The sequence below is a fragment of the Neodiprion fabricii genome, chromosome 3 (genome assembly GCF_021155785.1).
Source record: "Neodiprion fabricii isolate iyNeoFabr1 chromosome 3, iyNeoFabr1.1, whole genome shotgun sequence".
In the NCBI taxonomy this organism is placed as follows: domain Eukaryota; kingdom Metazoa; phylum Arthropoda; class Insecta; order Hymenoptera; family Diprionidae; genus Neodiprion; species Neodiprion fabricii.
This window is the reverse complement of record NC_060241.1, coordinates 842,055-859,629: the sequence shown is the minus strand read 5'-3', so window position 1 is coordinate 859,629 and position 17,575 is coordinate 842,055. Positions and strand designations below refer to the sequence as shown.

The following is a 17,575-nucleotide window of genomic DNA, read 5'->3' as shown; positions in this document are numbered from 1 at the left end:
TGAGGATGAAAAATGATCGAGTTTCCATCGATCAATTTACAATATACGTGCGCGCAGCTGAAGAGTAAAGATTTTCAACACGATACAGCTTGATGCTCGTATCTCAACGTCATTCCGATCTTTCATTTTTCAAATTTTTACGTTTTCTCGAGTAAAATCAATATGTGACATGGAAATTATCAATCAAGGAGATGAATATCGTCATACCCTGCAGGATATAACGAATATTGGAGAAAGTCGTGAGCAAGCTTTCGTGCAGTAAGCGCAGAAGTATTTCCCACGTGAATAATATTAGATTTCACAATTCTTCCCAGGATTTTGGGTGAAATTATCTTAGAGAAAAAACGAGATTAAAAAAAAAAACTACGAGCTTGCAGACAAGATATCATTTATCTGAACGTAGTCCTGTATTCCTGAGCGAAAAATTGACCTACGGATATTTTAAATGTACTGAGGAATTCTGCATGTACTGTCAAAAATTTCTGTATAGAGCTTCCTACACTGTATTGGATGTTTTATTCAATTTACAAATACAATAAATTTAATACACGATTCAGTAAATTCAAATTACTTTTCTTGGGTTCTTCTTTCAAATTTTAGTAAAATCAAAAATTTTTATCGTAACTTTCAGACAAATACATAGTAATTTACGTCGCTTTACCGTATTTGTAAATTTGCAATCTGACTTCATAAATTGACGACTCTTTTTCACAGTAAATGTGTAGTAAATTCGCGAATCATTTTTAACAGTGTATGGTGCAAGCTCGGTGCCGTGTTGAGGAAATAAATGTTACAAGGACACGGGTCATATAAGCTACAGTACGAATAAACACGTAGGAACAAAGCCGCTGACCGCGTGGAGAACGATAAGTCATCGATGTCTTGAAGACAGCGAAGTACGAGGTATTCATTCGTTGGTCAAAGAATCAAGTATGCTCAACAGCGTGGGTAGAAGTGAAACGGAGAAGCGTTCTTCTCTCTTTCTCCCCCTGCCTTGAAGCTCTTTCCTCGTTCCTCGTTTTTCCTGCTCCTTTTTTCTCCCACCCATCGCTGAGCAAACGCAGACCATGATGAAGCAAGAGGTCCGAGAGCCTCTGTAGGGCACAGAACTCTCCGATGTCTGAGCTCGGCTTTTCCTCCTACCCATTGAATTAAGTCGACTAAGGCGTCATGGCTGGCCGTTCCCGTACCTCAGCTGCGGCACGTCATGCGCGATAATATACACGCTCTTTTCGCTAGTTCTTCCACCATTCCTCGTCCATGTATACAATCTTTTTTGCGGCGTTTTTTTTTTTTTCACTCCAATCGGCCAGATCCGATCGCGTGAAAAAGTGGCAAAGCGCGCTCAGCAGCACGGCTAACCCACAAACCTTGTTCCAGTCTTCGAGGAGTGGCTGTTGGTACAGTTACCGCATCCAACACCTTGGAACCAGAGATGGAAATCAAACCGGTGCGATTAACTTCGTGAACGTTTGTTCGAATCGCGTATCGCAGTGCAAATCGATCCAACGAGATCAAGGAAGCATCGCGATGCAGAGCACGTGGAACGGACGAACCATCGTCCAGTGACCGCCTCGTGCGTTGTTCCTGCAACCGCTGCAGTTCTTTAGTTTTCCCTGCTCGACTATGGAGGTGGAGTACATAAGTAACGCGATACGTGCGGATTCTTCTACCGTAAACGTAATTGAGGATCCGGTGATTTAGGGGGAGTGGAGCAAGCTGCCACGTCGTCCTACTTATGCGAGGCATGGCTAGTGACTGGCCGCGAGTTGGGCAGTAGACGTGAGACGCGAATTAACTGCGACTACTGTTCTTGTGAATTACTCGTTCAGGTTTCACCCGGTTTTCCGATGTGAATCTCGCCCACGGTGAGCATACGTATTATGCCAAGGTGCAGACCGGTGCTGTGTCGTCGAGTTCTGTGCCTCGTCGCTCTGCTCCTTGGACTCGGGGTTAACGGACGTGATCAGCCGGTAAATGAGGGATCTGCGGGATCAAGGAATGACGATGCGCAGCCGCAGCCTCCGACCACGAGTTACTCCGTTGCTGGACCCAACGCTCTCGCCAGATCGCTCCTCGTCGAACGGCAGGAGAGGCTGCAGAAGAATTGCGACACCCTTCCTCGGCAACGGGACCAACTCGTTACTTCAAAGATATTCCACCACCTTATCGTCGACGAACTGCACAAGCTCCTCTACTGCTATGTACCAAAAGTATATTCATCATACGTTTGCATGTTCATGTATACATTCCTTTACATCGGTCTGTCGGGCGATCGTTTGTTCGGCTAGCCTTGACTGTTGCCGTTCACTTGCGTAGCTCGCAACAAAAACTCACCATCGCCACCATTCACTTGAAGTTCAAATGAATCGCGGAGACACGCACGCGAATAACTCAGGCGTGACCATACCATTACAGACTTCTCTCTGACGGAACTACGAAATGAACCACGCGAAAGTGTATTATACAGTAATGGAACTTGGTCCACTCGCGTGATCATTTTTAATTTACGGACGGCGCTGTGCGTAATTACTTATGAAACTGTTGTACACCAAGTCCTAGCCTTCATATTGTAATAGACACACGGATTTCGTCGAGTCTAGAGCGCACGCGCATTTAAATTTCGACACCAGCTTGTTCGAATACTTAATTCGATACACCAACTTTGTTAGAATCTCACAATGGTGTTCTTGATCGTAAGAATAAACACGTTTTCGCGGATTCGATCTTCAAATATCACGTCATCGACTCGGAGATCTCGACGAAAGGGATCCATGGTATAAATTTCATCTTAATACGTCGTCCCGTTTCCGAGTGATCGCGAAAAGAGCGGTTAAATATGAAAAATTGAAGGAACGAGCTTCGGGGTAAAATGGAATGTTGAATGATCAGGTGGCCTGCACGAACTGGAAGCGAGTACTGATGATAGCGTCGGGGAAATGGCAGGGTAAGGACCCGATGGAAATCCCGGCAAACCAGGCGCACTCCCCGGGGATTTTCAGGCGTTTGTCGAAGTACACAATGGAGGAAATCGAGGAAAAACTGTTGACCTACAACCGGCTGATAGTGGTTCGCCACCCCTTCGAGCGGCTGCTTTCGGCCTACAGAAACAAGTTCGAAGCGAAGTACAACAGCTCGATGTACTTTCAGTCGCGATTCGGGAAGCGGATAGTAAAGGTGAGCCGAACGGGAGCGAGAAAGGCCCCCCCCCCGAGGACCTTTCCACGCTTTATAGGAGATAAATATCCCAACTCTCGATCATCTTTCAGAAGTTCAGATCTAACGCGACTCGCGAGGCCCTCGAACGGGGCGACGACGTGACGTTCAGCGAATTCGTCGACTTCGTGACGACCGAAGACGCCGAGAATGGGACCCTGAACGAACACTGGAGGCCCATCACCGAACTCTGCCATCCCTGCCTGGTCAACTACGACTTGATCAGCAAGTACGAGAGCCTGGTCGAAGACGCGACGGAGGTTTTGGAGCGGATGGGCGCTCCCTGGGTTCGGTAGGAATTTCACGGGCACAAAACCACAATCTCGTCACTCGCGACACCATTTATCGAGCTTCGCTACACCTTTTGCACCTTTTCAGATTTCCCAGCGGGCCGCAAAGCAGCGAGCCGACTTCGAAGAGGCTCGGAAGTTACTACTCGACGCTCACCTTCAAGCAGCTCCAAAAACTGGCGAAATTGTACCAGCTCGATTTCAAGGTGTTCGATTATTCGCTCGAGGAGGTTCTCGGCTTCTCTTTGGCCTGACTGACGTTGGTTACATGAAAGGGAAAGTTTTTTTTCCATTGACTTTCATCGATTCGCGGCCTGGTCTTTTCACTCGTATGAGGTTTGAGGTTCGAGTACGGAGATCCGGCCTGCGGGGAAAGTTGCATCAGGCGTCTGGTAACGCCTTCGTTTTCATTTTTTACTTTTGTAATTAGGTAATAGACACGCCACAGGCTGTAATAACTCAAAAGACTCGAGCGCGTACTGCCTCGTTGGTACTTACGACTCGATACTGCTCAATGTCCGTTAATGCACACGGTAGGATTAAATTCGAATTGAGTATTAAAAATTGAGTGAGCCGAAAATCAATCTCAGTGAAATATCTTCACTACGCTAATCTTACGATTGTACTATTCGGCAATTGGAAATTATAAATGATCGGCTCAAACGTGCTCAGAAGTATGTTGAACATTGTCAAAAATGTGTCAGTACTCATCGAAATTGAGATTAAAATTCGAAGTCAAACAGCGTCTTAAGGTAAATTTCGTATAGAATACTTTATACGATTGCTCAACAGTTCACATTTACACAAAGAATATACTCGTTTCACAATATGTTGATGTTAGAAAGGCCCGTACTTAAGCTAGCCGATGTTCTAGGACTAATTGTAACTCTGGTGAATGCATGAAGTTTAATAACAGAGGGGTCTGTAGGTCAAAATTGTTATGTTATATTGTTGTTAAGTGAGGGTTACCAGCTAATTGACTGTGGGGACGAAGGTGAATTTTATTTTACGTCACGCACATTCCCAATTTCATATAGATTGAAATAATCTTTTTGCTTCATTTCGTTTGTATCTCGGTGGATCAAAATGTAATTAGAGGTAAAAAAAACGTCTACCTCTGCTACTTTGGACATGTTACGATAAATTTCAGAATCACACCGTACGATTTATCTTTTCTGTCTCACGTTACACCGGATATTAGTCAAGATATTTTCTCTGGGTTTCATTGGTCTACAGTCGGTAGTCATTCATGATTTACAATCAGCTAGTGCCAAACGATCGTTTGTAAAAATTTAAGAAAAAAAGCAAAAATCTAATACATAATGCAGAGTTTGAAAGAGCGAGAAGCAACACGGGGATTAAGTTAGAATTATACCGCGGAACGCGCTCTGAGTATATATAGACAATTTGTCAAAACGATGGAATCTCAAGTCTGCGCATAACTTCGACGGGCGAAAAGAATACTTCGCTAATTTGAGTCGTCCGCGCGAAGAAGGAACGAAGGGGCGGGGGGGGGGGGAAGAAAGCAAGAAACGCAAAGCAGAAAAATATATGAAACAGAACCAAACGCAACTATTTTTACAACATACCGAATACCGAGATCTGAATATTTGCCAATAATTTGGCAGCACAGTGGCGCCGCGAAAATCGCGATTCTACAGTTTCTTTTTTTATTTTTTAATTTTGTTTTCGCTTCAGTTTTTTTTTTTTTTTTTTTCTCCATACGCACATCATAATCATTGTATCAGCCCGAATTCAACGATCGGTAATCGGATACGTAAATCGATCACGCGTATCGTGCAATATACATACTAATAAACAACCGTGCCATTATTAATGATAGCTATCGATACCATTTTATGACGTACTATAAAAATATACTTACCACTATAATGAGGAAAAAATAAAATACTTAACACGCTCTCTACGCTACCGTAAACACGCAAAGTGATATATACATATATCTTAATAAAAAAAAATAAAACTGTATGCGTTCAATGGTACATATTTACTAAATACTTTATTTTTTTGTATTAAGATAACCTTTTATTTATCGCATATACTTGTTATGTAATTTTATAATTGAGTTTATTTATTCAATTTTTCTCAATCACTAATAAAAATAAATCAATCTGATCTATGTTACTAAAATACAAAAAAATAAACACCGTATTTCTGACTGATTTATTCTAAATCTCGAAAATCAAGCGCGTCGTAATTTCTACTCGCCTGTAACGACAAACGATCAACCAATCGATCAATCAATTATCAAATAATTACAATTACGTGCACTGACCTGCGGATTATATTCGAGTTCAGCGGCCGTGAGCGTATATTCAAGGCGTCTATGTCCTATAAATGTGGTCTCAAGATGGTAGCTTGCAGAGTGCAGCCGATTCTTCGTTTAAAAATACACTGATAACCAATTAGACACGCACATATTACATATTATACGCATTATCTATACACGCACATGCGTCCGTCAATACGTGAAGATATTTACGACCGAGTGAAAGCAGCTGGAGTCTGACAAACCACAGCCAACTACTTGATGCATAGTTTCGTAGCGCTTTTTAACGTTATTGGAAGAGATTCGCGGTTAATCGAGTTTGAAGTGCAATCGAAAAATGACGCGCCGGAGATGAGGAAAAAAAATTATTTAATAAGCTTGGATGAATTAATTCAGGAGTTTCCCCAACTCAATGGACAACTTTCTTGCGATGATTACCTACGTCTAAGGTCGCACGTATACTGTATGCGTATAAAGAACTCGATTATGATCAAATTTTCCGTGAAAAAGACGGTACGGGATAACCGTTGCGGTTCTAAAAATTCCAAGAAATTATTGGAGCCAACTGATGTGACAAAAACAAATGGAATGAAAATTGAAAGCAAAGTTGGAAACAGGTTTTCACGGCCAAAAAAACAGCTAATGTTTACTGTCAGGCTCGCGGTTGAACGGATTTGTATATTTTTGGTGCATAACGTTTGTTGTAAAAGCCCGTCAGTCATACGGTTCAAAGATTTGCGGTAAAAACAGGTAGGTACAGTAATAGTACGGTGGTATTGAAATGGCATAGATAATAGGTTGTGTAACGTTTCGGTCATCGGAATGGATCGTTAGAACTGACCATTATAAAAATAGTTTCAAATCCCCGTGGTCTGCTTTCGTATCAAAACCCCGCTAATTTTAAACAACCGTTTCAATCATTCCGTGATATCGTAAAACGCGAGGTGAAGAAAAATAATGAAGTATAAATTTGAAGTAAAGTAATACCACAAATCGCGCGCAATACGTGAATCGACGCTTGCAAAGCTCCGATCATATATCGCGCAGCGTCGTTTTCTTTTTTTCTTCAGGCTGCTAATCGACAAGCACATCATCGTAATGTTGTTTCCGCGCAGTGTAAAAAAAATGATGAGAAATATTTGGAATTCAAACCGAGAGCGAAGATCGTCCGATGCTACAAAATGTGTTAACCTTATGCGTGTATATTCGTGTATGCATGTATGCATGTATATACGTGCACATCGTACCTGCGGGGGTGTTTGAAAATATTCTATTTAAGTATTCTTGGCAGGAAATACTAAAAATATATTCGCTATGATTATATTTAGCGTTGAAAAGTGGACCGGGATTTCTTGATGCTAATAAAATCACGAATGTCTCATTCTGTGTATATATTCTCTTACGTACATATATACGTCTACGTTCACATGTCGCCGGGTATCAGGTACAAGATAATTATACATGTGTATCGATGCAGAGAGCGATAAAAAAAAAAGCAAGAAACGACGTTGAAAAAAAAAAAAAAAAATTAGAATCAAACGCGACGCTCATTATGTATGTATCTGTAAGCGTACGATCTCGAGATCAAGAAGCCTCCGCGCCGTATATCACGTACACCCGTATATTTGATTTCTCATTTTGTTTTTCCACTTTTTATTTATTAATTTATTTTTACTCAACGTCAAGAAGCCGCCAAGCCAAGCGTCGCCTCGCCTCGCGGCCGGAACTTCGTCGATGCTTCCAAGTATGTATATCCCAGATTCATCGCGGATCCCGCGGGGATCAAGGGAACTTATCTATAAAATATGAATTTATCGAACGAATAGGAGAATCACGCGAGAGAACAGAATAAACTGTACACGTGTCGCGCGAAGCGAGTGTAGAATGAAGAAGAGAAGTAAAAAAATATCGAACATCAGCAATAATTTCCACCGAATTCCAACTCAGCAACATTCATGTAAAATTGGTCATAAAAATTCGGCGCTTTGGTTTATAGGCTTTGAAGATTTTAACTCTCTCGGTGGTTGGTTCTATTTATTTATTTATTTTTTTCTGCAGCCGTGGTACAATTATTAAGAAGTATCTCGATAATTGAGGAATGACAGAAGCCGAAAGTCACAAATACATGAAGACATCGTGCCTACGTTCCGTCCGTCCGTCAGCCTTCAGTCATTCCAGGTTAATGGTGGCTTAATATAACTCCGTTCGGAAAACGGCGACCGAGTGAACGGAGCATGGAGCTTTTCTTCGATTCGGTTCGGTTCGGTTCGGGCCGCGCGGTTCGAGGATCATAACTTTGACGGTCCACCGAGTGGGAGGCGGAGGCGGTCTGTGTTTCGTATTTTGAAAAATACAGCGAGGAGATGAGAGGAGGTGAGAGGATAGGAGAGGCGCGGAGAGGAGAGGAGAGGAAGAGAGAATTCGGACCGCGTCACCGACGGTGGTGGGGATCCAGTTCCAGGAGCTTGCGAGAACCGGGGTTCTCGGCGAGCTTGCGGCCTCCACGAGCCGATCCTTCAGTCGAGCAGAGATACCGTAGTCGAAAAGAAGCCCTCCGTCCCAAGGGATCGTGGAGATTGTATTCGGCGTCGAGTCCGTGCGGGGATCACAAACGGTATACCATAACCGCGATATTCCCAACGAGGATCATCAAGACGGCAAATATATACTTTGAGAAAATCAAAGGCTAGCTCCGGACTCGTGTACCAAGGAGAAAAAGAACACGTTCAAGGATCCGCAAACATGCCGCCAGTTTCAGAAACCAGCAACATCCTCACCACCTACCTTATTCTCATTCTGCTGCTCATCTCATTATGGATCCTCTACGCAGGTGTCTTTTAGAACAGACATTCCCACCATGGATTCGCTGGTGAGTACTATTTGATTTCTATAGAAATATTGTAATATGATTGAATTGTTTTCTTTTTGATTGTTTTTTTTTTTTTTTCATGATTATTGAGATTTTGTTCAAGTCACATGCGATGTTACGTCTTCAGAAAAACACGTAAAAGAATTTTTGCGTTTTCGAAACAACCGTATGCGACGTGTTTCTGAGGAAAAAATAAAATTGATTAGCGTTTTGCCGCTAGGCGTCGTCTGCTCTGCAGATTCTCTCGCTAGAGGAGCAGGTTCGCGGTAAGACCGAGTCGCTGGAACATCGCTTCGTAAGATTTACGGCCTCGCAAACTTTGCCCGTTTTTAATTTCTCTCGATTTGTCTTCTTTTGCGTTGCAGGGTTAACATTATACCTTGAAGCATGGCTGGTCAAAGACATGGGGGCTCCCAGCCAAACGAAACTGAACCGCCACCGGCCCCACCATCCATAAACATCACTAACATCATTCTACTTGATTATTTATGACATAATTTATTATACACATCTATATACATATATTATACATTATATTGTACCCTGTAATTATACTGTTTATCATCGTTGTATATCGTTATTACTGTTATATATCGTTATATTATTATTAATATTATTATACTCTCAATGTTTTCTCATTCAACGTTGCTACTATTATTATTATCACTGTTATTATTGTTGTTATAATATTGATGATAGTGATTTTTCATCGTTGCCGATATTTATACTATTGTGTACTCGTTTGATATCGTCATCATCATCATCATCATCATCGTCATCATCATCGTCGTCATTGTCAAATAAGTTTTATTAATCACATATAGACATGCAATTTATACATAAAAACCAAGTTTGGAATATTGTGAATTGTAAAACAATCAAAAAAATTACAACCGCGCGCCGATACGCGAGGAAAGATTGATTCTTTAATCAACGCAGCTACTGACGAAACAGCAGACAAAACATTTCTTGAAAATGTTACTATGTTACGTTATGGTATTTGTACTCATAGTCGCAAGATTTGATTGCAAAAATTGAAATTTTCATCGTGCTCTTCTTTCTTTCTTTTGATTGATCATTTTACAAGAATTTCGAATAATGCGGCTCAAGGCGAAAAGCATCTTTTCCAAATTCTTGACGCCAACGATCGTCGATTTTCTCGCTCAATTTTTGCCTCACCAAAATTTAACGCAAGAACCTCAAAACCAACTTCTGATCTGTGAAGATACGAAGAATTGGTATCAGGTTATTTAAAACATAGAATTTTTTTTTTTTGCATGTAACACATATATTTATATACGTACAATAGAGACTACGTGACTTTTAATGTGGAACGAATAAGCCAGAGATGCGAGACTCTTTATTCCCTCAGCCAAAAACTACAAATTCTTGGATAACAAGACGTTTCATGGTCGTCCATAAATACATAGAGCCTGGATAAATATATACGTGCACCAGTGAATTTCCACCTTTCCGAGAAACTGTGCCTTTCAATTATACGCAAGAGATTCGATACGGTTTTATTTGGGTTCAGCAGAAAGTTCCAATTACACGCCATTGATTGCAAGAATGAAAGAAAGAAACAAACAAGCAAACAAACAAAGAAAAATTGAACCCAAATCTCCAGCATGTTTTCCTGTTACCTATAAAATTTACTTATTACCATTGTTTATTATAAAGTTCAATTGAGGATGGGAGAAAATCAAGGTGTAATAAATTTCAAAAGATGTACGTTAAAATTGTCATTCGGATCAGCAGCAATAATATCATTACATCATATATTTACATATCACATATATGTTTAACACGTGTTCCGTAAAATTAATTTTTTTCCCTGTATAAACCGATTTTATTCCCGCAATTTTCATCAGATTGATTACAATCCTTCATCGCACTGTAATTTTTCAATCAAGATTTCACGTATGTTCAATGAATTTCTTTACAATTTGATCACAATACAACGAAAATAACAATGACACAAAAAAACAGAAAGAAAACCTAGAGATAAAATGTCACAAATATACACATTGTATATCTATATACACATAATTGGTAGGTATATAAGTATGATATGTATGTATGGGTCTTCCCGCATATTCCTGGCTCAAAATAGATGCTGTTTACCGGCTCGGATACGTTGCTACTCTACCACTGCCTCAAGTATTATACGATGATGTCTATAGATATCAGAAGGCATCGAGGTGATCATCGTGCTGTATTTTTACACAACTTTTCCAATAATAGGATGGTATTATCCGAGGTGCCCGGAAAAATGGTAAAGAAAGACAAGGAAGCAAAACAGCGCAGCTGTTATTCGCAGGTACAAAGCATTTAATTGTATTTGGCTATTTACCGATTTTTAAAATTCCAATAACCACACTATTATATGCTGATTTACGACAAATAACTAAGTGACAGGTTAATTCAGTACTGTGATACCCACAGTTGTACCGTTTCTCAGAATACGCGTCCAAAACATTAATTCCGTACATTTATGATCAATCGGGACAACTAATTGTCAGACATTAAAAAACTCCGGGTATTAGCTGAGAAATCTAACGGTAATCTATCGATCGATCGTTTACCATCGATTGATCAAGAAATTTAATTGAGATCACACAATTTCTACCTTTCGAATACATAACGACCGTGAATTATCGAGTAATTGATATAAAACTGCTCCCTCTTTTCACCACGCATTGAAGATTGCAGAATCAGTAGTCTAGACGCGTCAGTATCAGCCGCAGGAAAATCAGTAGCCTAGGGGCGTAGAGGTCGGACACGGAATCGGTGAAGTAGGCGCGCTTCACAGTCTAGCCGGCCGACCGGTAGAATCAGTAGCCTAGATGCGTCAGTGTCAGCCGCAGAAAAATCAGTAGCCTAGGGGTGTAGAGGCAGGACGAGAAATCAGTGATGCAGGCACGCTCCGACAGTCTTATCGGCCGCCCGGCAGAATCAGTAGTCTAGGCGCGTCAGTATCAGCCGCAGAAAAATCAGTAGCCTAGGGTTATAGGTAAGACGAGGGAGGAATCAGTGAAGTGGGCGCGCTCATTGTCAATTTTGTCCGACCGGCAAGATCAGTGGCCTAGGCGCGTCAACATCGGCGAATCTCGGACCGCGAATTAACTGCATTGAAAATATGACATTCTACAGCCAAATGAACGGTTTTCACTTCTCGTTTTTTCTTGATGCAACAAATACAACCGTTGGCTGAAAATTTTCTTAAATAACACAGATTGAGGTGTATTGTATGCCTGCTTCAATATCGATTAATAATTTTGGTTTTTAATTGTAATATATTGTGTTGAACCTTGTTGAGGAATTTTTAGCTGTGACTTAATATTATAATAACTATTTCGCGTATTACGTGTGTATATTTTTTTCTTTTTATTCCTCTCATTTCTTTTTCCTCACTTTTCTTTGCTGCTCTCGCTAAGTTCACCTTTATACAATATTAAATAATCACATATATTGTATATGTTTTTTCTAATTATTTACAAAAAAATGCAGTAGTATTATATGTACTATTATACTACGCAGGCGTAGGCACGCGCTTCAACAATCTAAAATAAATTGTAAGAAATTATTGAAGTAGTGCAGTATTTACCTTGAAAAAAAAAAAAAAAAAAAACTGTTGTATTATCAAAAATAACAGTAACGACACTATCTATCGAGTAATCTATTTACAAAACTATAATATATACATATCGATATCGAATTATTAATTCAAGCCGCAGATATGAATGATTCTTGCGCAATTTATGACTAATGCCTATATAAAATAATTGAATAAGCATTAAATTCGTTGCTATTTGTGCAAATTTGTATAAAAAGTAATAGTGACAATCGTATTAATAGTTTGCCGATTGCTTAGAAGGAGCAGAATCTTTTCCTTATTTCTTTGTAGCATCATTTGATCTAAGCTATTGTTATATGTACAGCCTCGTTGGCTTTCCCTTATAACGAATTAGCTAGGGTCAAAAATCTTGAAACAAGGCCAGCTGATCCGGGGGCAAGGGAGGCTGTGATCGCCAGTCCGTTTCCGGATAGTCGTCGAAACAGCTTGGATCGCAGGGGGTCTTGATTCTGGGCCTTATCGGTGGCTGGAGGGCCCGCTTCGGCACCTTGAACAACAGAAACGATCAATTAAATTTGTGCGCACGGGATAAGCGAGATAAAATATCTTGGAACATACGATGATGAAGACACCCTTGTCCCGAATTTACTAACAAGTCAAATCCGACTGGGGATAGCAATAAACGAGATTGGCGCGAGGAGGATGAGAAGTCAAAGAGGATCAGTTCATGGAATTTGTTTATACGACCGAAGTACGAAAAGCCCTCCATACAAGAGAAAAGAACGGGCACGTAAAATTTTTTTCTCGTCTAGCTGTAACCGCTAGTCGGTACAAACAATTTCTCGACAACCCTCAGCCTACAGACATTACAAAGCAATTTATTTGAAAACTTTTGAAAGGTTAGTTAGTAAGCCTTGATTGACGGATTCCCAGACAGCACGTAACTCAAAGTCGTGAAAAATACCTCTGAAGGATGTCTTGTGCTCCATTTTCTGACCTCTATAAGGCCCCAAGGACATCTTTTAGGCATAAAGATATCTTTTAAGCGTAAGAAAATGGCGCATAAGACATCCTGCAGACGTCTTAATGACGAGTTTAAGTTTTGTGCAGTCTGGGTTTCTGTTTGTGTTTAACAGAGTTTGACAGGTCGTACGAAATCCGAAAATTTTTATTGAACAAGTAACCGCCGAATTACCAGTGGCCACTCGACGAGCTTGAACCAGCGATGTCGCTTGACGTCTTCGGCGCCCTGTCGCATGTTACCGAGCCTCTTGGTCCTGTCGGCTACGAGTAACTTCTTGACGAGGTCCTTGGCTATGGGGTCCATGTGCTTGGGCCACTCGATGCGGCCGCCGAGTATCTTCTCGTAAATACCGAAAGGGTTGTCGTCGAAGAAGGGCGGGAACCCGGCGAGCATTTCGTATATCAGAACACCGAGGGCCCACCAGTCAACGGCCTTGTTGTGTCCCTTGCTCTGGATTATCTCAGGGGCGAGGTACTCCGGGGTTCCGCAGAGCGTCCACGTCCTGAAGATCGAGTTCAACAGGGTGTGTAAGTAGCGAACAGTCGATCCTCTCACACCTGTCATACCTCTTCACCCACTACCCAATGATTATATACCAAAGTAAAGTCGATTCACCTGTCCGTCAGCTTCTTCGAGAACCCGAAGTCCGTGATCTTGAGATGACCCTGCCCGTCCAGCAGCAGATTCTCCGGCTTCAGGTCCCTGTAGACGATGTGCTTCGCGTGGAGGTACTCGAGGGCGCAGACTATCTCCGCCGCGTAGAAGCAACTCGTCGGTCCTGGAAACCGGCCCGCCGATCTCAGGTACGAGAAAAGCTCACCCCCGGCAACGAACTCCAGCACCATGTAGACCCTCGCCTCGTCCCTTCCGCTCCAGAGCCTGAAATTTGAGGGATTGATGACTTGGTCTAAAATCTAGGTCAAAACCCACACTCACATGTTCACCACGAACGGGTGTTTCACCTCCTTTAACACCGAGATTTCGTTCCTGACGTGCTCGACCTGCTTCAGTCTGATAACGTCCACCATTGCCAGTACCTTCAGGGCCAGCGGTCTTCCCTGATGTCTGCACAGCACGACTCGACCGAAGGTCCCGGTGCCTGAGAGGGCGAAAAACTGTTGAAGGACGATTTCTGAAAGTGCTTCCGAACCCAACGGTATAAGCGAAGAAAGGATTGCAGCTAATGGGCAATTTTCATCGAGTGTTGACGTCAGTTGGCTCTGTTCTGTTAATTTGCAATTTCCAGTAAATCCTCTGCGACTGTCGGGTCAGTCCTACGCGGTGTCGACGGGTGTTATAAATACCGAAAACTTTTGGCAGCCTCAAGACTGGCGTAGTTATACGTGTTTTGTCTAGTTGATGGCTGATCCGGCGATATCCTGGTGAACGCGTTTGCTCGCTTTTGGCAATGATATATTTTCGGCAAATTATATAACACCAACTGAGAATATACGGTACCAGACGTTGCGGTTCGACATCTCATTCAATCCCGAGCACCGATAAAAACGCTCGATAAACAGAGAAGCATTAGCATAAATAAATATCCAACCAAGTTGAAAGGCTAATCGGCCAAAAACTAAGCTCCGTGCCTTTTTTCTTTCCCATTTACGCAGACGTGCCTATTTCAAAAAGGCATATTATCCCCCGACGTGTACGATATAAACATATTCCTGCACGATCTACGACGTTCATACCCGATTCCTAATTCCGTCCACCAAGCCCAAGGCGGATGATGAGGATCAGTTTGTGCGACAGGTGTCCCAGCCGCAGACGTCTTCCTAGAGTCCGGGGGCGTCTGTGCGTCATTTGAGACGAAGACGTTTGTCACCTGTCAGAGATTCGGCACGACGGGATATTTAGGGGCTTGATGTAACACGCGGACTCCGAGAGAAACAGGCGATCAATTTTCAGACCAAATGATAAATTCGCTACACACTTTTCCACTCTCCTCGCGCCGGATTCGCCCGGGCGAATTTCGATCGTCTCTACGCTCCGTGTTTTCGATCTTCAAAGGATTCGATTGATTTACACCTCGTGATTCAGAATTATGCTTTTTTCGTCCATCGTTGTTACAGCTGTGCACCTGCGCGATTGCGAAAATACACGACTTCGCACCGACGTGGGATTTTAGAAACGTACGATCGTTTATAGATCTGCGGAATTCGATTTCATAATTGATCGTGGACTTGTTGTGCGCGATCTATGCGATTTTGTATCGAATTAACTAAGATTGTACTGCAGTAATTCTGGTTTATGCTTCTGTAGAAATATTATTCAAGCTTACGTTTGGAAAATCTTGATCAAGTCACTGCAGGATAGCTTGAAAAATTCAATAAAAATTGCCGCGCGATACATCTCCTACGGGAAAACACAGACGCTAATTAAATTCTACACCTGTCGGTAGTAAATTTAACTAAACGGCGTGAATACTTTGCGTATCACGACTAGGTAATAGTGATTGAATAAATTTTAATCGGAAAATTCTTCCGACGACCCATAGCTCTGCAAGTTCCGAATCTACAATTGCCCGCATTTTATATCCTAACTTTTTAACGACGCGGCAACGTTGAGAAATCAACTTGCGTACTTAATTACGCGCGGTGATACTTTGCCCAATAATGATAATGTATTATACCTCACGAAATGCGCAACACAGTTACTGAATCGTCTATTTCGTTGAGTACATAAGTCGTTGTAAGTATAAGTGAACACCAGCGGTCATATAACTTTCTGAAAAGGAAAAAAAGGGGACAGAAGTAGAGGGGAAAGATGATGTTAGAGTCCGAATAAATGAAAGAAACGAAACAAAGTAAGTTTGATTGAAAGGTGTTGGCAAACAGTGAGATCGGGGGTTTCACTGTTTTTGTTTATACACAAATACACACACATGCATAACAGGTGCGTGTACAGACTACCTACCATCGTTATAAATATTTGCACTCTGGTTTCGTGTAGGTACACGCGGATCAGGCGACGAGGTGATTAGTGTAATTTGGCGAAAAAAGGGTAGGAAAAAATGAAGATGATCAAACCGCGCGTTCCGCTATCAATCAAAATCCTCCGTTCGTATCGTATATAAGCCTTACTATTAACCGAGTTAAATATAACGCGGTGGCCTCACGCACGTCTCTCCAGTGGCCCACTTGCTCACCACTTGCTTTCTCGATTCTCTCCTCTCCTCCTCCTCCTCCTCCTCCTCCTCCTCCTCCTCCTCCTCCTCCTCGGAGATCAGTTAACCCGTCAAGCCGGACGATAAGGCGACACGAAAGCGTAACCAAAGCGAGAAAAAGCCGTAAAAGGAAACTCGCATGGGACGGACTCACCGATCGTCTTGACCATCTCCAGGTCGTCGACGTCGTACTGCACTTGGTCGTCCTGGGAGCTTTCGTCCTCGGAGGTGCAGGCCTCGCCGGACATGGCGTCCCGTTTATCCTCCCCGAATTTCTGTACCATGTAATCGGCCAGCTCGGCCTCGGCGCTGTTCGAGGCGCAGGACGCGGACTGCAGGACTTCGGGGGCCGTCCAGCAGGACGATCGTCCTGCGGGAATGCACCGGGCGACTGGCATCCAAGCTTCACTGATCCCGGAGATTCGATCCGCGAGACTTTGAAACGGAGAGGCGCGGACACTTTTGCTGAGGCTGGATGGAGGCGAACTGGGCCCAACGGCGGTGGGTGAAACTGTCAGCCAGCCTGACGGCGCGAAGAAAGTTGCCGAGCGGCTTCCACCGGGAGTCGGGTACGAGGCATCGAGATTCTGGAGACGGGGAGCAGCAGCAGTCTGCCGAGTCTACGGGGAGGGGGGAGGGAAGGAGTCAGGAAAGTGGCTCGCCGCCTCATGCAGCTGGCCAATCGCCAAATCCGAAATAAGCCAAACAGTCCAAGTACCACCAGCGCGTCTTACACGAACCGAGAGACCGCTCTGGCTGCTCGATCCGTCTGCACTTCCTGGACTTGCCCCGAAACCCGCCGACAGGGACAAACGAGGTGGAAGCTGTTCGACGAATTTTAAGAAAAAGAACAACGACGCGTTCAGGCTTCCCCGGAACGTCTGCCGATCCAAGCGACGAAGGGTCTGGTCTTTTTCACGTTCCGTTGCACCTTGAAAGCTCGTCAAAATTCGGGAATCGACTAGCCATTGGGAGTTTTTTGAATCGCGTATCCGAAAGACGTGCAGGCCAAGTTAGTCACGTCTATCAATAGACTGCCCCGTCCTAGCAATCGTCCGACGATATGGAAGCTGGGATCCTAGACTCGCGGATGATCACGGTTCACAATTATGGAATACTGATTCAACCGGAGAGTAAATT

General features: G+C 42.8%; 2 protein-coding genes across 6 annotated transcripts; one reads left to right on the top strand and one right to left on the bottom strand.

The window, feature by feature from the left end:
- Nucleotides 1-1,114: 1,114 nt before the first annotated feature.
- Nucleotides 1,115-9,237, top strand: LOC124179058 (carbohydrate sulfotransferase 11-like). Of its 5 annotated transcripts, XM_046563070.1 has the most exons (7): nt 1,115-2,213; nt 2,893-3,177; nt 3,270-3,508; nt 3,595-6,546; nt 7,483-7,540; nt 7,855-8,665; nt 9,031-9,237. In XM_046563070.1, the coding sequence occupies exons 1-4, from the start codon at nt 1,884-1,886 to the stop codon at nt 3,758-3,760; spliced, it is 1,020 nt and encodes a 339-aa protein (XP_046419026.1). In that variant the 5' UTR covers nt 1,115-1,883; the 3' UTR covers nt 3,761-6,546; nt 7,483-7,540; nt 7,855-8,665; nt 9,031-9,237. The 5 variants fall into 5 exon arrangements, with proteins under 5 accessions (XP_046419026.1, XP_046419028.1, XP_046419027.1 ...); XM_046563072.1 differs by lacking the exon at nt 7,483-7,540 and having other exon boundaries at nt 3,595-3,898; XM_046563071.1 differs by lacking the exon at nt 7,483-7,540.
- Nucleotides 9,238-12,037: 2,800 nt separating this feature from the next.
- LOC124179056 (cAMP-dependent protein kinase catalytic subunit PRKX-like) lies at nt 12,038-17,023 on the bottom strand. The gene is made up of 5 exons (XM_046563066.1): nt 16,590-17,023; nt 14,203-14,365; nt 13,882-14,145; nt 13,438-13,768; nt 12,038-12,789 (listed from the first exon to the last, which is right to left on the bottom strand). Exons 1-5 carry the CDS (start codon nt 16,831-16,833, stop codon nt 12,643-12,645), a joined length of 1,149 nt encoding a protein of 382 aa, XP_046419022.1. The 5' UTR covers nt 16,834-17,023; the 3' UTR covers nt 12,038-12,642.
- Between the last annotated feature and the right edge of the window lie 552 nt (nt 17,024-17,575).